Source organism: Podarcis bocagei (genome assembly GCF_964188305.1).
Source record: "Podarcis bocagei genome assembly, chromosome: 7".
NCBI lineage: Eukaryota > Metazoa > Chordata > Lepidosauria > Squamata > Lacertidae > Podarcis > Podarcis bocagei.
In genome coordinates this window covers 41043277-41070656 of record NC_138132.1, presented here as the reverse complement: position 1 = coordinate 41070656, position 27380 = coordinate 41043277, and the positions used below count along the sequence as shown (strand labels likewise).

Here is a 27380-nt window from a genome sequence, read left to right as displayed (position 1 = left end):
TGCAACATCTTATACCTTTCCCCCCACCTCTTTTCCACGGTGAATTGCCTTGCTTTCCTTTCCTAGGGGCACTTTCCTTGCCCCAGATCACAAGACGGTCTTGGAAAGTGCCAGATATAAAGGGAAGGAACATAACTTTTTCTCTTTTTTTCCTATTTAAATTCCCCTCTCCTTATCTGAGGCTCATGAGAATAGCTGTTCATCACACACTGGAACCATTTCTGGACTGTTACCTTTTTTTGAATGGACTGTACCTTCATTGAGTTATTACCCAATAAAAAATACAGGATTCCTACAGAGAGAAAACTGCAATATATGTCAAAGAGGAAGCCTCTTACCCATAATAAAATGGGAAATTTACCAAATAAGTATAAATGGTAGAGGCAAATGCATTTAAATCGACACAATGGACGCTTTCTAGCCAAAGCTAAGCATATTGAAGCCCCACGGACAGGAAGATGCTTAACTCTCTTATTGACATCCATGACACAAATGCCCTTAATCTGTGATCATGCTGAATGTACAGTGCTTCATTCTGAGCATAGAGTTTTCGATTTCCATGATAGTTCATGAAATGATGGACCTCTGAACCATGGAGATTTGTAACACAGGGAATTATAAAATATTTAATATATCAAATTGTAAAATTGTAAGAAGAAAGGGGATAGAGAATACTGGAGCTCAGGATCATTCAATGAAATTGTTTGTCAGGAGAGGCACTAGAAAGTACCCCCTTCCAGGCTATATAATCCATTTAGAGTAGTCACTTCCGCAAGACGTGCCGGTGGCATTTGCTCTGGATAATTAGGTGGCTGCAGAGGGTGCCAGTTTCCTCTGCTGTTATCCAGCTTAACAACTTTAGTCAACCATCCCTAAACAGGTGCTCTCCTAAGGATGCTGCACCCCTGACCACTGGCCATGTGGCCTGGGGCTGGTGGGAAACATCTGGAGGGCACCACGTTGTCAAAGGCTGATCTTGAGTGCCTAACAAACAATAAGGAAGCAGAACGAGAATGGGATGGCATCAGAAAGGGGAGAACAAAGTCACCCCTGCAAGTACACCCAGGGTGTGTATAGTATTACTTTCTGTTTTAATGTACAGGGGAAAGGGATTAGGTTTTTGAACCAATGTTTTTCGATGCCCTGGGAGGCCACAACTGAACATGAACAGAGAAGGGAGGCAAAAAGGAAAGATAGTTTTTCAAAACATCTTCTCTGGTTTCTGCAGGCTTTTTTGCTTGTTCTAGAGAGCCTTGAGATGTTATTTACTGACCTCTTCTCCTGCGAAACAGACCAGATGAGAAAAGCAGACTTTTGTGTCCACACTGTGTGGAGAGCGAGCAAAGGGGAGCCAGAGATACGGGGAAGTGGAGATGAAGGATGCGAGATGTTGTGCCCTTTTTGACTCCGGAAATGAGCTTCTGGGCTGGAGGGGCCCTGGAAATGCGTCTCCCTCTTCTCTCCCCATTTCCCTTCCAATCTAGGTTGAAGGCTAAGGGGTGTGTGCAGAATGCATCTCGGAAGCCTCGCCTCTTCCATCCTGGTTGCCTGCACTTTATCTCCTTGACGTGCTCGCAGCATGACACAGCCCCCTGGAATGCTTGCCTGCCTGCCCTCATCGGAAAACCTTGGCACATGCAGGATGCCACGCGGGCCACTCTGGGCTGACCATAAAGATCACAATGCAGCTCTGAGAAGAGGCAGTTTGGAACCGTCTCGGAAGGACCAAAAAGGCAGGGCCTGATTTGAAGAAAAAAGAAAAGCAATGAAAACATTAACGTAGCCATTACATGTTGGAACAGGTAAAGTCAGGCAAATTATATAGCCTGCTTCTTTCTTCTCTCCTGGTCCCCTTCCCACCGGCCCGCCATTTTGAGTCTCACTGTAGAATTCATTTTGATACCATCAGGGATCCCTCTGTGATAAAATCAGGAGATACTCAGCATGGAGACTAAATGGTAGAACATCTACCAGGTTCAATCCTTTGTCCAGGTATGGCTGGGGAAAGGACCTGCCTGATAACCTGTGAGCAGCTGCCAGTCAGTGTGGTCAAGAGCAAGCTAGATGGAGCAAGCATCTTAACACAGTTTAAGGCAGCTTCCTAGGTTCCTGCTTTCCCATGTTGAGGATGGGGAATTCTGCATGTGGCAGCTATCCTGGTATTCCCTGCAATGGGCTGCATGCATTTCAAACAAGGACTTCCATCAATTCTGATTTGGTACTGAGGATAGGTCTCTCACATGCAGTCTGCGCTTTTTTCTCGCGTTGATGCCAGGCTGGCACTGCAAGGCGCCAGCTGAGTGGCTGAATTGAAATACACACACAAAATACAGAGCAAAAGTAATCACCCACCCGCCATTCAGTGGCTGCCTTGGTCCATGCTGACGAAATTGATGCATTTCACAAGAGCTGAGCCAAGATGGATGGCTTGCAAGAGTTGTCTTTCTGCAACTGCAACAAAAGAAAAATGGGGAGAAGGACCGTAGTGCAGTGCTAGAGCCCCTCCTTTGCATGCAGAAGGTCACAGGTTCAATCCTGAGCATCTCCAGATGGCGCTGGGACATATCCCTGGAGAACCTCTGCTATCTAATTTGGTGCTGACTTATCCTTTGTCCCACACTTTCTAGGCACAAGTCTGCACTTTCTTGGTCCGTGTCCTAGTGCTTCTTTTTTTATTTTTGTCCCACTGCTTTCCCTAGGAAGATTGACTCTTTAACGCTGAATTGAAACCGACAGCAATTCGGGTTTTCCCTGGATTGCCATTTGCTCTGATTCAGCCGTTAAAAGTGGGTTCATGCCGGCAGGGAAAGTGACGGTGCAAAAACAAACAAATGCTCGGACTTCAAAGTGTGGCTTTAAAGGTCAGCTTCAAAGTGTGGCCTTGTGCCTAGAAAGCGTGGGGCAAAGGTAATGAGCCTTCAGTGTGGACAGTACTGAGTCAGAGGGACCCAATGGTTTGCCTCTGCAAAAAGCAGCTGCCTGTATGAATCCGTGTTCAGGTGTGTTCTTTAGATTCGCACAGATAGCAAAGTCTACACTGTGCTGTCCAAAGGGGTGAGGAATAAATTCAGTTTGTCTTATATTAAAATGTGAGCCAAGTCCTACCTAGCCCTGAAGAACCATTGCCAGGTGGTATGGGCAATCTAAGCTAAATGGGCCACTGCTCTGACTCCTATCTTCCTAAATATTCCATGTCTTTTCTTAATATTGGAAAGAGAACTCTACAAAGTTGGGAGCCCCATTGGTTCCAGTTGCTTTCGAAAATTGCTGTCATTGACTATTAAAAACATGAATGAGTCTTTTGCCATAACAATTATGTTAGTCTTTAGGCACCATGGGACTCTTTTTTATTTTAATTTTTCTTTCTTTCTTTTTGTATAGCAAACAAACTAATAGGACTGCTCTTCTGGAACTGGAAAAATGAAATTGTTGACTGAAATACCTGGGTTAAAATATTCCATGTCACACAAGTTTGACTGAGAAAAAAAATCAAAATCCATATTATTATTAATTAACTTATTAGTCGAGTTACAAATGTAACTCAAAGCAACTTACAATAAACCAAACCAAACCAATACATTAAAATCTAAAAGACCATTCTATTTTTTAAAGAAGCAGGATTAAAACATCTCATGCACTCAAGGAGACTGAATAATTGAAAGCCAAAGTCCAGGTGGAAATTTTATTTTTATTTTTTTTTTGTAATTATGGCCAACAAAATGTATTAGGACAGCCAAAATGTCATGAAATCATATGCAGTCTTTTGATTTCTCTGGAACACTTATCAACAGAGCCTGAGGGGTGGCGGCATTGGCTAGTGTTGAAGCCTTGGATGAAGAGTTATGGAGAATGCAAAAATGTGCACCCTATTTTGTAACATTTTTGATTGACCTATCTAAAGGTACTCTCCTCCTAATATGCATTTTGGAATTCTTGATTGACATGCAGTTGATCTTTATTGCTCTGCCAGTCAAAGGAAACCAGCCCCACGGGGTTCTGTTCCTTTGTTTCTGTCCTTGATCCAACTATGTGCTGATTCAATTGGTCAAGTTTATATATACAGGATGGAAGTTAAGGGTGCCAGGCATCAGCTGGTGATTAATGGCTGTCTAGGAAGAGGTGATAGCGGCAGATAATCCAAGAAGGCTTATCCGATTAAGTACAGATTTGCGAAGATTCGTATTAGCCCAATGTTTACCTCACAGAGACCATCCCCGCCCTCGCCCCCCCATGAGATTTGCTTTCTCTGTGGGAGAATGAGAGGGTTATTTTATCAACTTGAGCGGGACACAAAAATTGGGAATGGGGAGATGCGACGACATTTTGGAGATGGATTGGCCAATTTTGGCATCAGCCTATGTGATCTGCTGCATTAAATAAGCAAAGAGGGTAAAGGCTCCTTGAGTAGCCCAGGACACGCAGAGCCTGAAGTCTGGCAGGCAGCTGGTGGAATCTGCAGCTGTCTCAGTCTCTGCAAAAAAAAATTCAACCTCTGGAATTGATATAGGTGACTTTGGAAGGAGTACACCATGCAGGACTTTTGCATCGTGGCTCATGGAATTAAAGAGCTTTAAACCACTAAGTGGGCTTTATGGACTTCAAAGTGCTCTAGGGAAGTTAACAGGACTTCTGTTTTACTTGCTGAAGGATATATCTGCCCTGTGAGGCATGCAGTGTGGACCGCTGGAACATTGCAAGGAAATTGACTCATGATGAAAAGGCTTCTGTTTTGTCAAGCCTTTTTAGAGACTCAATTAACTGTTAGCCATTTGACCCTGTATTTTATGATTCCATGATGTTTTAACGGTTTGGATTGTGTTTCCGGTATTCACTGCTGTGAAATTTTTTCTTACGAGTTGGTGGTTTATAAATACTCCCATAAATAAATATAAGTAAATAAATGCACCAGTTTCTGAAATTGCTTAGTGACCCTGATAGACCCTATATTCAGCCTCCCTAACCTAGTGCCCTCCAGATGTTTCAGAACACAATCACCATCAGCCCCAAACATCTCGAGGGCACCAGGCTGGGGCAGGTTGCTGTGTTTGGCAGGTCCTGTTTTGAAATACTGTGAACTTACCTCCAGCGAATGTTCAGAATCTGCACTCTTGCCCATAGCCGTTGTGGAATTTGAATATCTCCTTGCCTTGACTTCTTTATTTTAACCACTTGAATCCTGTTCAAGTGGGAAACTGCAACAAGAAAGTTGCAGTGTGGCATGTTCCTGTTGTGTGTGCCAGCCAGCCAGACTTGCCTTCCTCCACTTCTGTTCCTCTAGCTACCTCCCCCCGCTTTCTTGATTGTACCTGTTATTAACTTTTAATGGCTAAAAAGCCATTTTCTAGAAAAATAGGTGCAGGTACTCACCATGAAATTATTACAGTAAGTGCCACACTTTTTAACCAGGTAGAGAGAGAGAGAGAGAGAGAGAGAGAGAGAGAGAGAGAGAGAGAGAGAGAGAGGTGTGCCAGTACTGCGTACTCTTGAGTACCCCCTTGGGGGGGAGCACTGCTTTTAAATGCTTGCATGTACTACAGTGGTACTTTGGTTGTCAAACATAATCCATTCCGGGAGTCCATTCGACTCCCGAAACCATTCGAAAACCAAGGCGTGGCTTCCGATTGGCTGCGTCAGACGTTTGGCTTCCAAAAAACATTCGCAAACCAGAACACTTGCTTCCGGGTTTGCGGCATTCGGGAGCCGATTTGTTCGGGAGCCAAGCTGTTCAAGTACCAAGGTACTAGTGTAATTACACATGTCAAGACACAGATCCATTTGCTGCAAACAGGAATATCTGCTTCCCTCTGTACTGTTTGAGGTTGGGCTATAGTTATACTATGGGCTATAATGTGCATTTGTTTTGCAATTGTTTGTAGAGGTTTTATTTTTAAATGTTTCTAGATGCTTTTTAATAGTTTTTTATGATTTAATTCCATTTTCTTAAAAATGTATATTTTTAACATTTTGATATTTGCTGCCCTAGGCTCCTTTGGGAGGAAGGGTGGAATAGAAATTTAAATAATAGTACCAATAGTAGTAGTCAGAGGTCTCCATGGGAGAAGGATCCATACTGGCACAGTGATAAAAACATTAGTATATCTTAGTATATTGCTTTCAGAGAGGAAATTTTTGTACATCTCTAATCTGTAGAATTCCAGGAATTGCTCTCCTGATAAGACACTTGGTCCCTTTACCAAAGAGAAGGTATCATTTCCCTATTTTGGAAGAGCAGTTGCTTTTCTGATACAAAACTACCAAAGTGTCTTCTCTTTGATTGACACTGAAGGTGTTGTCCTTCCAAGGGCACACCCTTTGACCAATTTATGCTTAGGTAGGCACCTTCTCAAAATATGTGACATTGCTAAATTATATTTGGGTGCTCACCTTCCCAGAGGACAAAGCTACTGTCAAGAGGTGATTCCTGACTTTTGCATCCCAACAGCAAAACATCTTTACATGTTCAGGACTCTGGATTCTGAGCTGCAGGTAAATGAGCAAGTAACTACCACAGCGAGGGATGCGGGTGGCGCTGTGGGTTAAACCACTGTGCCACTTGGGCTTTCTGATTGAAAGGTCAGCGGTTCGAATCCCTGCGGTGGGGTGAGCTCCCGTTGTTCGGTCCCATCTCCTGCCAACCTAGCAGTTCGAAAGCACATCAAGTGCAAGTAGATAAATAGGTACTGCTCTGGGAACGTAAACAGTGTTTCCGTGCGCTGCTCTGGTTTTGCCAGAAGCGGCTTAGTCATGCTTGCCACATGACCCGTAAAAACTGTCTGCAGACAAACGTCAACTCCTTCGGCCAGTAAAGCGAGATGAGCGCCACAACCCCATGACGGAGCTTGATTTTCAGGGGTCCCTTTACCTTTACCTAACTACCACAGCCATCCCTAACCTGGTTCCTTCCTGCATAGCCAGATTTGGTGGGGCTGATAAGATTTGTAGTTCAAAACAGCAAGAGGACAGCAGCTAGCAATGTCTGAGCTACAGTAATATAATGTGATGGAATTTTCCACCAGGCAGAGCAGCTTCAGCTCAGCTACATGGGGTAAAACTTACTGAAATCTAGAGCTGTAGACCAGATTCATCCAAGGTCCAAATTGGACCTGGGAGGGGGAGGTCTACATTTTATTGGAGTCAGGGTTAGACAGCCCCTGATCACTACAAGTTGGGATGAGTGACCCAGAGCCACCCAGGGCTATCAGGGCGTGGCATCAGGCAGGAAGGAAAGGCAGGCATGACGAAGAAGAAAGCTAAAAAGCCATGAAAAGGAAAGACCTTCTAGGCATTTTTGTGGGAGAAGGGGGTGCCCTTCTTGCCAGGCCTCTTCTCTTTTCTGCATTATATCCTCCCGCTTAACAATCCAGTCCTGCTGTGTTTTTCTAATCCACGTTTTAGCTCTCTGGCCAGCTCTCCTCCTTTCCCTGTCTTCTGCTCCCTCCTTCAACCTCCTGGCAAAGCAGCACCCCTAACTATGCATTTTGCATTTCTTGCAATCTGGATCGTGAATGCAGAGCAGATGGCGTGACTCCACTTTCTCCAACCCAACCTGAGTTGGGGCTGATGAGAGCTGTTGTGTAGAACAGCTGGAGGGCACCCGTTTGGCAAAGGTTGATACAATATAATTATCTCTGTGCACACAGAGGCAGAATTTTGGGTGTGCAACCTTTCACCTTTTGCTAACTTTGAAAGCCCTGTTGCTGGAGAGGTTGTGCCAGTCATTTGTGTGCAAAAGATTCCAATCAACTTTGGTTGGCCTAAGTCTGAGGTTAATTTTTAAAATAGGAGCAGGTGAGGCTTCTGTGACTGGAGGCGTTTTATCCCTACTAAAAACTTTCTAGCTGTTCAAAAACAGTTTTTATTGTTAACATTGCATCAGAAGTCTGATGTAACATGAAGCGAGTGGTGGCCAGTGCAATTAAACTTTTAAATGCCTTGCACCAACCCTGTCTTCCTCGTTGATGGTTCTAAACCAGCTTTCCCCAGCCCGGTACTCACCAATGGGTACATGATTTTAATAATCAAGAATGGTGGGAATTGTAGCTCAAAACATCCAGAGGGCAGGCGACTGGGGAAGGCTGGTCTAGGGCCATGAGAGTCACAGGTTAAATAATAAAGAACTTTCAGAAATCAGGACCAGATCCAGGTTTGATGGAGCCTTCCATAGAGTATCCAGCATCCAGTCAATTTGAAAGTGCCTCTGGCGTAATGCTGTTCAGGGACACTGTTAGGAAACTTAATGGCAACTGCTGAATCAGGTGTTGATGTGGGGCTTGTAAGAAATATTAAAAGCTACAGAGATTTTGGAAGGAATTCAATGTAGCACTAAGTTCAAGGCCCTTAGTGGTGTACTTGTTATGAAGAAATGCATGAATTCTATACACATCACCAAATAAGAGGATAAAAAGGGTAAAGGGGACCCCTGACCATTAGGTCCAGTCGTGACCGACTCAGGTTGCGCACTCATCTCACTCTGTAGGCTGAGGGAGCCAGTGTTTGTCTGCAGACAGCTTCCGGGTCATGTGGCCAGCATGACTAAGCCGCTTCTGGCGAACCAGAGCAGCACATGAAAACGCCGTTTACCTTCCCGCCGGAGCGGTCCTTATTTATCTACTTGCACTTTGACGTGCTTTCGAACTGCTAGGTTGGCAGGAGCAGGGACCGAGCAATGGGAGCTCACCCCATTGCAGGGATTCGAACTGCCAGCCTTCTGATCGGCAAGTCCTAGGCTCTGTGGTTTAACCGCAGCACCACACGCGTCCCTCTAAATAAGAGGATAGGTTTGCAGAAAATCTGCACCTACCTGACTGGATGCCACATCATATTAAGGTGGAAAACAATAAGCCAAGGTGGTCTGTGTGGGAGAGAGAGGGAGAGGGAGAAGTAGAGGTTTTGGCTGATGCTGGAATCTGGAGAAGCAGAGGCATGCCTTGCTCTGTGCCAGACCCAAATCTGTGACTTGGAGCTTCCCTGAAAACCTAATAGGGAAGCAAGATTTTCATGCTCTGAGCCCCTCCATCCTACACTCGGGTTGTATATATGTGTAAATAAAGATCCCACAGCCTCCATGGACCTTCACCCCAAGGAAACCAAACCCTGAGAAAAGGCAAGTATCCCTGGAGTCTCTTGCCACTCGGAGATTAGGGTTGCTCAGATCAATATGTACGTACATCAATATGTGGATTGATATTGTATGTAGACCATCCCATAATGAAAAGTTCTCTGGGCAGCTCAGGCTGTACTTGAGTGCCAGATCTTTAGAGGAAGGGGAGTTGGGGTCTCAACGGTTGCTGGTCTAAGATAGGTATCCTTTTATGACTTGTCAAGCCCTGCACACGCCCCTTTAAAAAACCCTGAGCTGATCAATATGCTTTCCTTTTCATGTTATTACCCTTAGCCCTAGGGAAACTGTGCAAAGCTGGCAATTCATACATGTCTGGTTTTCTCTCTGGGATCTTGATGAGATGAAAACTGTTATGACATGGAGATTGAGTATTACTGTGACCATGTGGAACCCATGTGGTGCCTTCTTGGGCCATTATGGGTTGTTTTTAAGCATGAGTGGTTGTTGTTGTTTCCCTTCCGTTTCAAGATGTATCTGAACTGTTTGAGATGTTTTATTGCAGCCTTTCTGGTGCCTCCACTCTTGGAGGCATCATGCCTCTGAACACCAGCTGCTGGGAGTCAGAGGAGGGGAGAGCGCTGTTGCACTCAGGCCTTGCTTGCAGGATTCCCACAGGCATCCAGTTGGCCACTGTGAGAACAGGATTCTGGCCTAGATGGGCCATTGGCCTCAGTCCACTGCTGAGCAGATTTCTGGTTCTTTCTCAGCAACATCTTATATATTCTGATTTCTGGGGTTTGTGAATCAGCTTGAGATTTGAATGCTTTACAAAACCCAAGATTATGTTTCTAAGGGTCCATCCTCTGGGCTCTGAAAAAGACAGCTGGGCCCTTTGGCCATTTATCTCATGGGCATTAACAAAGGCTCTGTGGTCAGAACAGAGCAGCTGATCACGTGCTGCTTGAAACAGTGCCCATTAAGAGACAATGGGATACAGCTGAGTCTTCCCACCACCCACCCAGCCCTGGCTACAAGTATTCTGCACCATGAGCCAATGTAATAATAAGCAAGGATTGGGACGCTACTGCTGGTAGCACTTGATGTGCACACCGAGGGAATGTAGATGAGGCTGTCAGTAGGCAGATTGCGATTGTGAAACGCACTCTTTTAAACCTTGCTACGTATGCATTTGACAGCTGGATAAATTTTAATGTTTGCATTTCTTGAAACCTGTAGCCAACCCTTCCACAGAATTGGTTATTTTGAATTAGACTAAGGAATGCAGCCTTCCAATGCCTCTTTGGATTCTCCAACAGCACGCAATCTCTCCTTACCCTTAAGGCATGGCATAGCCAAGGGGATGCCCTCCAGATGTTATTAGAACCCACCACTCATTAGCTTTAACCAGCATGGCTGACAGGCAGGGATGATGGGAGTTGCAGTTCATCAACATCTGGAGGGCAACATGCTGGCTAGCCCTGCCTTATAGGCCATGTGTGAGGTTTCCCTTTGCCAAGCCCGACTGATTCTCTGCTTCCATGAACCCAACATTTGATATTTAAAAGTGGAGGGGCACACACACTATTTGGGTTGGCCCTGCTCACTCAGACCCTGATATTCCCATGTTTTGTGGGGGAGATCTAGGTAGGGCTCTTACTTGAACACAAGTAGAACCCTGCAGGTGATCATTGATGCATTGCGGGCATTCCCAACTCAACATTCTATGACCAGGGTTTAGGTAGCCATCTCAACATCTCCTGTGTCAGCTTTATCTGGCTCAGACTTCTCTTTGAACAGGAGGAATATTTGTGGACATTCTGTGGTATCACAGAAGCTGAAGCTCATGGAAAGGATGGGGCTTACTGATACGACAAGTGATAGCTTTATAGTCAATATTGCCAACCACGTGGCTTTTTTATCATTTCATTTGTAACTTTCCCTGCCCAAAATATCTCAGCCAAGACATACTGCAGCCATTGTTACCAGTAATAAAGCTAGGGTAAGCTTTGTAAGAGCTGAGCTTGGGACGTGGAATGGGGGAGCTTTTTGCCAGGTTGAGCAAGACATGCACATTGCATACCACAGGGCCTAGCTACATGTTACATTAAATGTTTTGCTTGCAGCTACATCAGTTCCACTCCCCCCACACCACCACTTTAATCCTAGTACACACGCCCCATTTCCATTGATGCTGCAGTACAGTATGTTGCAATTAGGCCATGCTCTCATGGAAATGGGAGGTAGAGATCCCTAGGTTTAAAGAGAGAAAACATTTAATATAACATGCAAAAATTTGGAAAGCAGAAGAATCAACATCACCATACCTTGTATTGTCTCAGGGTTCAGTCAAACTTTAACAAAACTTTCACTGACCCTCCAGAGGCTTTTGGCTTCAACTCCCACCAGCCACAGCTAGCATGTAGTCCAAAACATCTGGAAGGTGCCAGTCTGGCAAATGCAGCTCTTGCATCATAACAGAGGGACGTAAGACAGCAGTATGCTGACATACTGTTCTATGGAACAGAGTAAACAGGCTACAATCTGAGTCAACTTTGCCACCAGGGAATTGAAACCACCAAACCCTGCATATAAGGAGAGCCTGCTGGATCAGGCCAGTGGCCCATCTAGTCCAGCATCCTGTCCTCGCAGTGACCAACCAGATCCCTGTGGGAATCTTGCAGGCAGGACCAGAGCACAACAGCACCCCCCACACTTGAGATTCTCAGCAGCTGGTATTCAGGGACATACGACCCCTGACAATGGAGATAAAACATGGCCGCCATGACTAGTAGCCATTGGCAGCGCTATACTTCATGAATTTGTTGTTTTCTGGGAATGAATTTTGACAGTGTTCTCTCCTACCTGTGGTAGTAGAATGTGTCCTGGCATGATGCAGACAAGGCCCCTTTAACCTACATCCCTATACCTGTATGCACACTCTCTCTCCCACACACCTTTGGTCCTCCAGATGCTGCTGAACTACAGCTCCCATCAGCCCCAGCAAGCATGACCAATGGCCAGTGATGACGGGAGTTGCAATTCAGCAACATCTGGAGGGCCAAAGGTTCCCCACAACCAGGATAGAGAAGTCCTTGATGTATTAGAACAGGGAGTTCTGAGGAGTGACTCAAAACAAAGGCAGCTGTCTGACGAGGGAATACCAGGAATCATTTATTACTTAAACAGCCTCAATTTTTTGCACTCACAATCAATTGTGGGTGTAATTTTGTGGGCACAGTGAACAGCAGCTGAATGCTGAACTGTGCAACTGCATCCACAAATCAGCAAGAGGAATTATGTTATACTGCCAGTATCTCTCTAGCTCTCTCACACACCTACACACACACACACACACACACACACATATGTTCTTACAGTTTTCCGTGTGTAGGAGACAGTGTTAATTCAGTTCACATTTTGATGCAAACCTGCTGAATTTGCATTGCCAACAACAATGCATGATCCCAAACCCAGACAAAATTTGCAGTTCTACAGATTCTGTGGTATACTTCCTTATGCAAGAAAGTGGCCATTTTTACCAAAGATGAAGGTCTTTTAAAACAACAACTGTATTTTTATTTTTTCCAAAAACAAAAAAGACTCCACTTAACTTTACAGCAAAAGAAAACAAGAGCTCTCCCCAATCAAGCCAAAGGGCCGTCTAGTCTAGTGTCTTGTTCTCACAGTTCCCCACTAGGTGCCCCTATGTGAAGCCCGCCAACAGGACTTGAGTGCCACTCCCCACCTGCAGTTCCCCAAAACTAGCATTTGAAGGTGCATTGCCTCTGACAGTGGAGGTAGAACAGTAGCCATTGACAGCCTTTACCTCCCTGATTTTGTCTTTTGAAGGCATCCAAGATTCATTTGTTTGATTTGTTATTGGGAAGAAGGAACAGCTATCCAAGATGCCATGGTGTTCTGGAGAATATAGTTAGCAGAACTCTGCTTTCTAGCTATGTGAATGGATGTGTATTTTATTTTATCTAGGCATATAGACATTTCTATCCCATCCTTTTAGTGCATATGCCAGGAGTGGGGAACTTTAAGCTCTGGGCCCAAATACAGCCTTCCGGTCCCTCTGTCTGACCCTTGGGGCTCATCCTAAGCTACACTCCTTGTCCTCCTGCTCTGTGCATTCTTGAGCTGTTGCAGTCTTCACGGTCTCTGCGCCTCCCCCTTTAAAAAAACCAAAACCCATCTTGTACACAGTTTTATTTGTTTTGCTTAATTCCCTCCAGAGTTTCTGCAGGCCCAGGCACCACCTGCTGTTTGTGCCAACATGTGATTGCCATCTGCAGTGTGTTTGCTTATTCCCATAAATGAAAATTGCTGATGAGTTGTCGTGGTGCAGGTTCTTGTCCTCTTGTTATTTTGTGGCGTGCCTATTCCCAGTAGCCAGGCTGAGCTTCACCTGAGCAAGACTGGCTGGTTTATTTTGAAAGGGCAGAGGGGGAGATACTGAGGCATCGGTGTATTGTCATTGCGTTCCGCCTAGAGGGCTGAAAATGCCCCCTAATGTTGCCGCCATGACCACAAGCTGCAAAGAAGGGCAACATGTTTGCCTCAGTTACCACTGGTTGCATTCATATTCTGCCTTCACTTTTCATTCATTCATTCATTCATTCATTCATTCATTTTATTTGTATGCCTCTTTGTATGTTGGAAAGGGACACAGGTGGCGCTGTGGGCTAAACCACAGAGCCTAGGGCTTGCCGATCAGAAGGTCAGCGGTTCAAATCCCCATGACAGGGTGAGCTCCCATTGCTCGGTCCCTGCTCCTGCCAACCTAGCAGTTCGAAAGCACGTCAAAGTGCAAGTAGATAAATAGGTACCGCTCTGGCGGGAAGGTAAAAGGCGTTTCCGTGCGCTGCTCTGGTTCATCAGAAGCAGCTTAGTCATGCTGGCCACATGACCCGGAAACTGTACGCCAGCTCCCTTGGCCAATAAAGCGAGATGAGTGCCCCAACCCCAGAGTCGGTCATGACTGGACCTAATGGTCAGGGGTCCCTTTACCTTTACCTTTGTATGTTGGAGGCAGTATCACTCAGGTGGTAGAGTGCTGTTGTGCTAACATCCTGCTTATACGTTTCCCATCAGATCTGGTTGGTCACTGTAAGACCAGGATGGAGGACCATATGGGCCTTTGGCCTACTCCAACAGGACTTTCCTTTTGTTCTTATCTTTTGTGTGTATCTGAAGAAGTGTGCATGCACACGAAAGCTCATACCAAGAACTAACTTAGTTGGTCTTTAAGGTGCTACTGGAAGGAATTTTTTTTATTTTGACTTTTGTTCTTATGTTCACGTAGTGACTTCATGGCAGAAGTAAGGACCTCTTGTCTCACAGTTCATGCTCTGAGAGTCTGGCTACACTTTATGCGAAGGGGTGGGGAGCTGGTCACCCTCCAGATATTCCTGAACTCCAATTCCCATCATCCTCAGCAAGCATGGCCAATGATCAGGATACTGGCCATTGTAGTTGAGTATCATTGGAGGGGGCACATGTTCTTCACCCCTTCTTGACACATGAAATGAAGCCACATATAAACCAGGCTTCGAGTGTTGTGAATTCAGAAGAATCCCTCAGAGATGAGCAGAGGACGCTGGAGGGGACCACAGAGCCGCTGATTGTTTATCTGTGCTCATTATCTCTCTCCTTTAGCTGCTAATTTCCCCTAAGGGTTGGGAGGGGGGAGCAAGGACAATTAGCAGCTACGGAGAGATCAGATGAGCACTGATAAACAACAGAGGGAAGAATGTGGCCAGCATCTCTGACATCCCCACCAGCTTTCCGTGACCATCTCCAGGGGTCAGAACCCAAGGAGAGCCTACTGGATCAGACCAGAGGCCCATCTAATCCAGCACCCTGGTCTCAAGGGGGCCAGCCAGATGCCTGTGGGACACTGGCAAGCGGGACTGGAGCACAGGAGCTCTTTCCGCTCCTGTGCTTTCCAGCAACTGGTATTCTGAAGCCTTGGAAGCAGAAGATAGCCATCATGGCTAATAGCCATCAACGGCCTTCTCTTCCATGAATGCTTCAGAATTTCCAGTAGCCAGAGCCAGGTTTATATGGAGCCACTTTTCACACAATGCAAGCAATGTCCATTGTCCAGCTCTTAACACTATGCAAAACCTTGGGGATTGGTTTGGGAATGACTTCATTGTAAATGAAGCACTATTTCAGACTTTTACAAGCTCATTTGTTTCCTTCCCCTCTCCCAAAGGATCATCCACGAAGATGGCTTCTCTGGTGAAGATGTGAAGCAGTACAAGCCTGTGGTCTATAGCAACACTATCCAGTCACTGGCAGCCATTGTCCGTGCAATGGACACTTTGGGCGTGGAATATGGAGACAAGGAGAGAAGGGTAAGTGAGAACCCAGGAACAAGTGATTTGCAGTGGGCTGGTTTGTTTGTTGGTTTGTTTCATAGAATTTATGCATGGCTTGGTTGTCTAAAAACCCTCAAAGTGGTTTACAAAGAGAATAAAACAGTAACATCAGCGAAAAAGCCACAAAGAAACTCTACAAATCACAAAATCAGCAAAACTGAAAACAGATTAAAACATACACCCACATTCTACACATCTGGTTAGACTTGCTAAAAAAAATATGATTTTAGCAGGTGCTGAAAAGAACACAGTGAAGGCACCTGCTTGGTGTCAATAGGCAGGGAGTTCCAAAGTGTAGGGGCTGCCACACTAAAAGACTGATATCTTACATATGCAGAACATTTTTATGTGGCGCCTGTAAAAGTGACACTTCCACAGATTGAAGTGGTCAAGCAGGCATATATGTGGGGTAAGACAATCTCACAAGTAAGCTGGTCTCAATTTATAAGTTGCAACAATAAATAGATTATCAGCAATGACAGGAACATGAAAAAACCCACCAACTTGTACACATACATTTTTAATATGTTTTTAATTGTTTATCACTTGTTGTTTGCTGGCCTGGGCTCCTTTGGGAGGAAAGGCAGGATATAAATTTAAGTAATTAATATCTCATAAGCCTATAGGATGTAAACTGCAATGTTCCAGTTGCACATGCAAGCTGATTCTGGAACTACTTTGCACATTTTGCACAGCCATTCTCATTGTCTCTCTACCAGCAGGTATACAACTGTTGAATTAGAAACTATTATTTCGGGTGCTTTTGCAGTATGAAAAGTCTTGCTGCCTGGGTAGAATGTTACAGATAGGTAGCCGTGTTGGTCTGCCATAGTCAAAATAAAAAAATTCCTTCCAGTAGCACCTTAAAGACCAACTAAGTTAGTTCTTGGTATGAGCTTTCGTGTGTATCTGAAGAAGTGTGCATGCACACGAAAGCTCATACCAAGAACTAACTTAGTTGGTCTTTAAGGTGCTACTGGAAGGAATTTTTTTATTTTGGGTAGAATGTGTTATGGAACACTAAGTGATTTTTGAAGGAAAAGCTCATTCCGCAATAACACCGTTTTTCAAACTGGTATTCCCCACCTGTTTTGGACCAAGGCAAGTGGGGAGGGGCACCAGGTTGGAGACAGCTGCACAATAAGGCTGGCTATTAATGGCATAAACAAATGAGTGGCAGGTAGCAAACGATCAGGGTTGCTGCTTTTCTTCCTGGGCAATATCATTCGGGGTGCGCAGTCAAAGGACTCTCCATTTTGCAAGAAAACTCTCTGCACATGAATCTTATTCAAGCATCTGCCCTCTTGCTGTTACAGTTGCAGAAGAGCATGCCAGCATTTGCTAGCCCCACCCCCCCTCCCCTCCTCACTCAGCCCCACTGTCCTCAATGGGTTGGTAGGGGAACATCTGAAGTGAGGAAGGCTAGACTGAGACTTGGCCATCCAGATGCCAAAATTGCGAAACGGCACAACTTTTCCCCCTTGTTGTTATTTATTAGGGTCGGCAAACCTGTTTGTTTTGGTGTTTTGCTGCAAATATCAGGACTATGTAACCGTTGTGGTTAAAGCAAGGAGGCTCCTTTTTCTGGTTTGTTTATATGATATGTCAGCGGCATTATATATTTGTACTTTGATTTTCCACCCAGGAGCAAAAGGCTGTGTATTCCCCACCCTTTACAACAGCCCTGTGAGGTGGGCTAGGCTAAGTTAATACATGTGTGTAGGCAACAGCTTTTGTCAATATAGTTTTGGGGTTGGGTGAGTGTTAATGCAAGGGTTGCAATCTGAATGCAATGTAGAAGGCCCAGGAAATCCTTCTGGCATCCCTGATGATGCCATTGCAGTGGTCCCTGGCCATCTCATGTCTCCAATAGCCAACACTGGATGTGAAAGAAGGATGCAGAGAAGCAACACTGGTGATCATGCCAGTTTGGGGTAGGATGTGGCATCTCCTGGCACTCTTCCCACAGTGGCCCTCTGGCATGTCTGGCTGCTGACCAAGGTACCACTTTCACAGTCCTGTGAGTGTGAAACTCCTTGTTTTTGGTGTTCTTACAAAGCCACGCTTTTTCCCATAGAAAACAAAGCAGCTCATGCTTACTTTAAGCGCATTGTTTCTTTTGCATCAGAGGTTAGCAGTCTGCTCTGGGTTCAGGTGCATATTTGGAGGTCTAAAAAACAGTCATGGACACCACGGAAATAACCTAAGAAAGACTAGTGAGGCTCAGAACCCCTCCCAAACACGTAAAGTGCCTACACCATTTCCCAAAATAAATTTTAAAAATAAAAATGCAGTCCCCATAACAACCAAGCCCTTTGACCCTAAATTAGAATAATGACCTGCAATAACTCAGGATGTAGATTTGAAGTTGATTATGGCAGATCATCCCCTCATAGAGTTTTTAGAACACAGTTAGATAACCGGCTTTGCCACCCCTCCCAAGCTGCCATTGTGCGCCTGGTTCCAGTTGCTGGACTTCAGGGTCTTTATTTTAAAAAACAAGGTAGAGCCCACAAACCAGCTGTCTTCTCATGCCTACTGTAGAGAATGATAATCACCTGAAGCATAAGGACTGTCTTTGAACTGTGGCATTGAGGTGCCTAAGTTAGGGGAGCAAACTTGTTCTGAATAGTCCATAGACTCATCTAGACTGGTAAAGAAAAACTGATTTATATGCATTGTATGTGCGATATAACATTGTGCCACCAGATGGCGACATGGAGTCCCGCTTTTCTCTACCTGTTTTCCCTGCTTAAATTTACAACGCTTTAAGCTGAAGCACTTCTTTGATGTATCTAGATCCAGCCCATGTGACTCTTAGTTCTGCTCTGGTAGACTTCATTTCTGAGTGTCTAGCTGAGCTGCATGGTGATTTCCCATGTCAAACGGCTTGGCTGCATCCCTTCATTACTGGAGCTTATTTAGTTGAGAGTTTGTTCCTGGAAACACCAGCAGTTTTCTATCTCCTGGTCAGCTCTTTCCATATCATTCTGCTGCGGTGCAGGGTTGTGTTGCAAAACCAATTCCCTGCACTCTGTGGTGGGATTTTGAGCTATGCGCATGCACATCAATCACTTGATTTTTCACAGATCAGTAGCTCAGTGGGAATGACTCACAGCTGAATGTGTGAACAGATGCAAGAGCTTTGTAGGCTGGAGTCGACATGAGAAGTTATGATGAACTGTGGCATTAGATCTGCCTTGGCTTATTCCTGTCATATACAGGCCTGCACTTAATGAGACCGTTATCAAGTGCTGAACATGGAGGCCTGTGAATTGGCCTCCCAATGGTTATGGTGTTGAAATTTATGGACTGGGGGGAGGGGGTTGAGAAGGAAAGATGGGTCTCTTAATACTCTGCTGGTGGTGAAGTCTTCAGTGAAGAAGCTCCTCACAGTACCTTTCTTTGTTGTGGAAATTGCACGTAGTAGATATGGGAACTTCACCAATGGAGAATAGAAAGGGTGCACAAGGCAGAAGGAGAGAGGGAGAGAGGGAGGGAGGGAGGAAGAGTTGTGCTCATGTTGCTTTTTGAACTTCTATCCTGCCTGCTCCCATATCTCGCAGCTCATGGTTGCTGCTCCTTTCCAGGCCCAGTTCCAGACGCTCACATTTTGACTGGGAACTGCAGGTGGAGAGAATGGCTCTTGTGTTCAGGGCCTGTGTTTAAATAGGACAGTGGACTAGATGGGTCTTTGGTCTGATCCCATGGCCAGGCTCTTGTTATGTTGTTAGGTGCATCCGCTCAGCTCCCACTCATTTTCCTATTGCAAGCTAGGGATGATCAGGGGAGGAAAGCACCATCGGGCAGGAGCTGTACTTTTCGTGTATTCCTTTTACTGTTCAAGGAAGATTATCCGGCATGAAATGAAGTTCAATACACATTATGTAGCATAAAAGGAGAAGTCCATGCAGCCCTGTAAAATGCAAATGGGTCAAGGGAAAATTCCTCTGGTGTTCCATGTCATAATCAAGTGGATTATTGTCATTCTTTAGCGAAACCTGAGTTCTAAGGCCAGCCACCTAAATAAAAGAGAGAGAAAAAGACAAAGAGAAAGGGGGGAATGAATGAGCAGCACTTTAAGTCTGAGGACTTGTAGAAATTGGAAATTGATTTTCAAGCTATTTCCAAATGGGAGTGAAGAATGCTGGGCAATGCCTTTGGACTGCCTTCATGTTCATTATGGCTCTCCAAGTATGTCAGTTCTCAAATGAAACAAATAATTTACTAAGCATAATGCAGCTTTATTTTCTAGCCTGAGGGACGTTGCTGTGCCCATCATGATCTCTTCCGCTTTGTTCGTTATTCAGGAGGCTTTTTCTAAGGGGCATTTCACCATTTGCCCCATGGCCAGCTGTCCGTTCTGTGCTCTGCCATCCCCTTTGTTTATTGCTGCCTCGACTGCTCATGATTGGTTGTGCAATTCCTTTTCTTGCCATCCATTAGCTGGCTGCAATGGGGGTTTCGCCAAGTGGCATGGCCCTCATTCTCCTCTCTTGTATACGTTCCCAAGAGTTCAGAAGCAAACGAATCTTCCCTTGATGCAGAGGGAACCGTCCCCCATGCCTCTGTCCCAATGGGCCCTGTAGGTGAGGCCTGCTCAAAATGGAGGATCTGGCGCAGCAAAAGGTGGGTGGCACCAAGTGACCAGCCACACAGGATGATGGAAGCCCCCCAGAACCAGCTCCAGTCACACTGCGTAGCGAGCAACCCCCTCAGCCCCAAGCCCCACATGAGCAGATAGTCCCTTCATGCAAGTTAGGTAATTTTAGACTCTGGGCTAATGGTGTTACTGTGGTGGCTCTGTAGGTGGCAATGTGGCTACTTCATTTGCTTCACAATGTGACAAGCCCACTCTGCTGTGTTTGAGGTCCTTCATCATCATTCTCTGTGAATGGGATGGACTTCTACCCAAAAGCCCCACCCTGACAGGCCCACTTTGATTAAAATGTGGAAGAGTTACTGAAGAGTTGATAGAATGATGACACAGGCCACATCTCCCGCTGATGAGACATCAGTTGGGCCATACGGGAGATGCAACCTGATTTTGTTGCTGCTCAGGGAGTGCACCTCATAACCTTTGGATGGCAAATGTTCTAAAATGGGAGGACATTAGGGTCAAAATGACTGCAGTCCAGCTGTTGCATCAGCTAGCTGGTACACAATAATACCGGAATCAATCATGTTTAATGCACACTGGATTATGTAAACAGCCAAATAGGGCTTTGATATTAATTGATGGGAGAGAGAAATCTTCCAGAGTAGACATTCAAATGGTAGCTTTGCCAGATTCTGTTAAGCTATTTGGAGGCAGTAGTGTGGCTCAAATTAGTAGTTGGGGTTGTTAGGATGAATTTCATGGAAGAAGCACTGAATGTGTCCTTGAATATTATTTTTCTTACGAATTTTCTTACGATTTTTTTTTTCTTTTTAAAAAAGCAAGTTTCTAGACCTTATGGTGGTAAAGTTCTTCTTGAAAGTTCCTGGGCAATACCAACTCAAATGCCTGAAGTATGAGAGCACACTGAACAAATCTTTCGGAACCTGGAGTTCCTTGCTGCTCTTGAAATAAAATAGGAAATAGGAAAAGTTATAAAAAAGAAAATACATTGTGTGTGTGTGTGTGTGTGTGTGAGAGAGAGAGAGAGAGAGAGAGAGAGAGGGAGAGAAATCATGCATGATATATGCCAACTTGGTAAGGTAAAGTTAAAGGGACCCCTGACCATTAGGTCCTGTCGTGGCCGACTGGGGTTGCGGCGCTCATCTCGCTTTATTGGCCAAGGGAGCCGGCGTACAGCTTCCGGGTCATGTGGCCAGCATGACTAAGCTGCTTCTGGTGAACCAGAGCAGCACACGGAAACACCATTTACCTTCCCGCCAGAAGGTACCTTCTATTTACCTTCCTATTTATCTACTTGCACATTGACTTTGACGTGCTTTCAAACTGCTAGGTGGGCAGGAGCTGGGACCAAGCAACGTGAGCTCACCCCGTCGCGGAGCTTCGAACCGCTGACCTTCTGATCGGCAAGTCCTAGGCTCTGTGGTTTAACCCACAGCGCCACCTGCGTCCCCAACTTGGTACATTTTGTAATAGCTGCAGCTTTTCCTGGGGCAGGTTTTCATAGAATCACGGAATTATATAAATATAAAGGGACCCCATGGGTCATCTTTTCCAACCCCCTGCAATGCAGGAATCTAACTAAAGCATCCATGACTGATGGCCATCCAACCTCTGCTTAAAAACCTCCATTGAAGGAGAGTCTGCCACCTTCTGAGGTAGTCCATTCCTTCATTAAACAGCTTTTACTGTCAGAAAGTTCTTCCTAATGTTTAGTTGGAATCTCCTTTCTTGTTTGAATCTGCTACCACCCCAGAAACATAACTATTTAGGTTCCTGTGCATAGTCAACATTTGTTGCATAGAGGGGAGAATTCTGAGTTATAGTTTGCTAAGGTTTCTGAGAGTTGTTGAGAGACCTGGAGTGGCTTAACAGTCAATCCCTCTTCCCAGGAAACTCTGGAAATTGTAGTTCTGTGAGGGGAATAGGGGTCTCCTAGCACCTTTAACAAACTACAGCTCCCATAATTCCTTGAGGGGAGGCATGACTGTTTAAAGTGGTATTATAGCATTTTCAATGTACAGTTTGAATGTGGCCTAGTTCCCACACACTAGTTCCCTAGTGTGTGCACGCTCAGAGGATGACCTCCAAACCATCCTAAATATCTTCGCAAAAGCTTACAAGAAGCTTGGCCTGTCGCTCAACATCCAAAAAAACCAAAGTGCTGCACCAACAAGTACAAAATAACCCCTCTGCAGCGCCACAAATCCAACTCAATGGTATAACGTTGGAAAATGTTGATCACTTCTCCTACCTAGGCAGTTATCTTTCTGCAAGGGTCAACATTTATGCCGAAATCCAGCATCGACTGAGCTCTCCCGATTGAAGGGCAGAGTGTTTGAGGACTGGGACATTCGCAGGGAAACCAAAATGCTTGTTTACAAAGCTATTGAACGACCAACCTTGCTATATGCTTGTGCAACATGGACCACTTATAAACGCCATCTCCAACTCCTTGAAAGATTCCATCAACGGTGTCTCTGAAAAAAATTGCACATCACTTGGGAAGATAGGTGAACTAATATCAGTGTACTGGAAGAAGCAAAGATCACCAGTGTTGAAGCAATGATTCTTCAACATCAACTTCGTTGGACTGGTCATGTTGTGCGGATGCCTGATGATCGTCTTCCAAAGCAACTACTCTATTCTGTTTTTTTTTAAATAAAGTTTTATTGCTTTTTTCCAGGGTAAAAGAAAGGTATATCATCCATAGCACATCAAAAGCAGTTTTACAAAAAAGAAAAAAAGTTATAAAAGAAGAAAAAGAAAAGATTCACTTTTTCACATCCATTTTCATGATCGATCAGACTTCCCCACGTCCCCCATCCCCTGTTTTCTTCACAATAAAAATAAACAGCAAGTTAATACCTTATTTCATATGTTTTTGTGTTTTCATTTAGTTATATAGTCCACAATTTATACATTTCGAAATCTTAACTTAATTTTCAACGTTTACCAAATTCAATACTGAAGCATGTTTTTCCAAAACATTTAGCAAATTCTCAACATTCATATAGCTTATAATATTTTTGTAAATAGTCCTTAAATTTTTTCCAGTCCTCTTCCACGGCGTCTTCTCCCATGTCTCGGATTCTGCAACTACTCTATTCTGAACTTAAAAATGGAAAGCGTAATGCTGGTGGTCAGCAAAAGCGGTTTCAAGACTGTCTCATTTCTAGCATATCCAAGTGGCAAGTGGTGGGAATACTCCTGCCTGACACCTGGAGAGTTGCTGCCACAAAGGCTTATTTAGGCACAGGGGAGAATTTTGATTCAGCTTTCAAGTAAAGGTGAACCTGACTAATCTTCACTCCCTGATACAGTATGCCAGCAGTAACACAGCCATCCCTTGAAATTCGCATTTATCCAAATTTTGCATAGCAATTCGCAGGCCAGGCAATGCGTACAAGTATCGTGTGCATGAAAATTGGATAAGTTAGTGAACATAACCCTAAAACAAGCATTGCATTGGGAGAAATTGTTATGCAATTATATCTTATGAGGAACGGTTGAGGGAGCTGCATATGTTTAGCCTGGGGGGGAAAGGAGACTGAGAGGAGATATGACAGCAAGCTTGTTTTCTGCTCCTCCGGAGGGTAGGACACAAACCAATGGCTTCAAATGACAAGAAGGAAGATCCCAGCTAAACATCAGGAAGAACTTTCTGACAGTAAGAGCTGTTCGACAGTGGAACCGACTCCCTCGGGAGATAGTGGACTCGCCTTCCTTGCAGGATTTTAAGCAGAGGTTGGATGGCCACCTGTCATGGATGATCTACTAGAGATGCCTGCGTCATAGAGGGGTTGGAATAGATGGCCCTTGAGGTTCCTTCCAACTCTACAATTCTGTGGTTCTCTGTAGATCTGCCCTCTGTAGCTTTGAAGAAGCGGAGTCCAGCTTCTTCCCTGAATTCCACAAAGTGGTGCAGGTGGGATCGAGAGCAGTCGACCTGTGAACCCTTGAGGGCTTCCCACTCTGCCGCCACCCCTGTTTGGGAAGGCCTGGTGGAGGCAGAGGGATGTGGAGCCGTGTGTCTGTACTTGTCTGTGTGGCTCTCCTGAAAATGTAACTGGAGTGCCGACCAGTATGGTGTTTTTGAAGTCTGCTCTACATCCTGGTCATGTAGCTTCTGTCGTCATGACAGCATCTCTAATCCTCACTTAGAAGTAATCATTTAAGCCCGCTTCCTTGATTCTCTTTGAACATGGAGCTGCCTTTATCAGGGTGAGAAGAAAGAAAGGATCTATCAGCAGCGTAAAATATGAAGCTGGACTGGGCCAGGATACGGCCGACCTTCTCTCTCTAGCCACCTTTGAGTGTGGCAATATCGAGACATCGAGGGGTGGAGGTCCACTAATTAAACTGCAAAGGGAAAAAAGCTCTTTGTCAAACAATTCCCCCCCCCCCAAGCAAAGCCTTCCACATTATTTTGTGTTTAGTTCCCTTCCATTTCTAGCCCACTTTTGTTCCCACTGTGAAACACAAGGTGTCATAGATGGTTTACAAGAAGTATTAAAATTATATGTGAAAAGAGTTTAAAAGCAAGCACTTAAAACATTTGAAGGAAAATCAAAATTAACAAAGATTCAAACATGTTGACATCTACATGTTTGCCTAAAGAAAAAAACCTAAGTGTGGTCTGAAACAAAAGTGGGCAGAGCAACAGATGGGACTTCAGTCATTGTGTAGTAAGCTACTTTCCAGTCCTGCAAGAGCCAGAGGTCTCTGCACAAGCGAGAGGCATTGCTGCAGCTCATGTGCATGTTCCTACCAGGCAAAGCCACACCAGGAGGATGCAGAGCTGAGTTTGAGAGACCCTGAGGACTGCATTTGGCCCCCAAGCTTGAGGTCCTCCACTCCTGATTTTCATCCTCCACCTGGTCTGCTCCACACTCCCATCAGCCTTCCTAGGATCCATACCTATGTTTCCTGCATGATTGTGACCTTTACTTCACTTAAGCAGCAGCATCAACTGCTCCAGCCTAGTCCAGTCCTGCCGTTCCACTTACCAACGTGAGTCCTTACCAAAGTGAGTCTTCTCACTTCTTTTGGTTCCTGGGGGGCGCTTTCCTCTTTCTGGTAGTTGGGTGGACTGTTCCAGGCTGCTCCAGCCTTTGGGGAGGGGCCGTAGCTCAATGCTAAAGCTCCCGATTTGCATGCAGGAGGTCACAGCTTCAATCTCCAGCATCTTTGGGGTAGGGCTGGGAATGTCTGCTGCCAGTCAATGCTTGACAACACTGAGCTAAATGGAGCAGTGGCCTGACTCTGGAAAAAATAGCTTCCTATGCTGCTAACCTTTGGGCAACAGAGACATCGGAAGGCTTTGCTGCCTGTTGAGTTAGCCGCAGGAGGGAGACTCCTGGGATTCCAGAAAGTGCACTTCCCCATGTGCGCAGCCAGAACATGCCACCAAATTCAGAGCCAATCAGGTCTGCAGGAGGCAGAAAGCACATTGCTGTTGCCTAGCAACTCTTGTTCATTTCTTCCCTGGGCAAGAGTAGAATCATCTCCACCACCGCCTCACGCACCTGAGGAATGAGCCGCTCTAGTCTCGGGCAATACAAAATGTGTCTAGTGATGATACGGCCAGGTTAGGCACATTGAAATCAGCGTGCTTAAATGGACCTAAATCTGTGCTGGAGATTGAGCTATGAATTTGATTAACCTTGCCTTTAGCATGGACTAAAATAGTAGCCTTCAGTAGCCTTAGTCAGGAACCAGTTTCTCTCAGCCTCAGCACCTGGGATCCTGACCCTACCTTGCAAGGTTGTTGTACAGATTTCTGAAATGATATATGTAGAGTGCTGTAAACACTTGAAGCTTCTTTCTAGGGCTGCATTCATACAGCACATTGTTCTGCTTTCCCAACAGAATCTCGTAAACTCTTCGTGCTCATTCGTGCATGAATTGCTATGCATTTGCAACCCCATTAACCCAAACAATTGTGGGGTGAATTTGGGGGTGATCTTCTGACATACAGTTCTTTCTTGCTGTGGGGGAATAGAAGCACATGTCACAGCGAATCTGGTGGCATACATAAGTGTCACACTGCGCCCACTGATGTACATGATACTTAGCGCCACATGGTGGTGTATCAATTCAAAATGCAACAGAAAAAAAGGAAACAGGGAGATTATAACCAAGAGAACTTGCACAAGAATTCCCACATCTGAATGCACCCTAGATGTTTATTATTGTATTTTATAAAAAGGTCCAGAGAGGTAGCCGTGTCAGTCTCTTGTGGCAAAAAAACAATTAAAAGAATCTCGCTGCACCTTAAGGACCAACTCATTTATTGTTGTGAAAGCTTTCGTGGACCCAAACCTGCTTTCTCAGATGTGTCTCCTTTCTTAACAGTCAAGGCAGAAGCAATGGCGGGAACGCCTGTCTTCTGGGTGCTGGGTGCCATCTCCTGCCTGCTGTTCAAACCAAGAGAGCTTGGTCGTGTATGTGCTCAGCTGTCAGTGAGGAGACTGCTAACTCCCTCCCCTTCTGAATCTGTGGTGGGCTTAGCCCAGCACATCTGCAAAACTGGTGGACAAACAGTCCAGATGGTTCCATTTGAAATTATTGTTTTAATTTCAATTTACCAGGAAGGGGATGTTTTGAGGGATTACTAATGGGAAAGTGGTCATGTGTCCATCAGCACATGCAGAGTGACAGACTCGATATTCAGGGGGGACAGGGACGTGCCTAGCGCCTGTTTGGTGTTCTTTGATCATCATGAATTGTGCATCTCCACCAGTTCCAAAAATAAGAAAGGCTTGCTCTCAACCACCCACCTAGATGGAAGAAATGATGAGGTTTCTTCAGGGGCATCTTCCAGCTAATAGATTGGCATTTCCTTTGCTTCTGGTGACCCCCCCCCCCCTGGCTCAGGCCATGTTCTGTCTGTAAATGACTAACTTTCCATCATGATCATAGCTCTGCCCTGAATCCCCTTTGCTGAACCCCCAGTTCATACAGCACCTGGTGCAGCATTCCGCTTGGGAAGCGGTGCGGGAGCACATCCGCACAGATGTGAAGAGGGTATTCCATGCTGATTGCATAAGTACCCAGTTCATGTCAAGCCAGGTTTATTTAGATACCCCAGGAATGGGGGACCTCAGACGCAAGGGCCAAGAGTGGCCCTCCTAGCCTTTCTGTCTGCTCCTTGGAATGGTCCCCAAACAACACTCCTCACTTGACCCTTCTTTGCTCCCTGAGTGCTTTTGCCTGACTGGAATGTGTCCTGAACCCTGATAACGCCTCTTGCTTCTCCGGGTGGAGGATACACATGGGTGTGTGATTGTGTGTGGAAACTAGCCTACTG

General features: G+C 45.2%; 1 protein-coding gene and 1 long non-coding RNA gene across 3 annotated transcripts in view; one reads left to right on the top strand and one right to left on the bottom strand.

The window, feature by feature from the left end:
* Positions 1-27380, top strand: part of GNAO1 (G protein subunit alpha o1) — a 174016-nt gene that overhangs the window by 54862 nt on the left and 91774 nt on the right. For both annotated transcript variants that reach the window (XM_081200867.1, XM_081200866.1), the window contains exon 3: positions 15285-15426. In XM_081200867.1, the coding sequence (XP_081056993.1) occupies positions 15285-15426 (142 nt within the window). The remainder of the gene's footprint in view (positions 1-15284; positions 15427-27380) is intronic.
* Positions 803-11462, bottom strand: LOC308590726. The gene is made up of 3 exons (XR_014009887.1): positions 11386-11462; positions 2353-2451; positions 803-1740 (listed from the first exon to the last, which is right to left on the bottom strand). It is a non-coding gene; the product is annotated as an uncharacterized lncRNA (long non-coding RNA).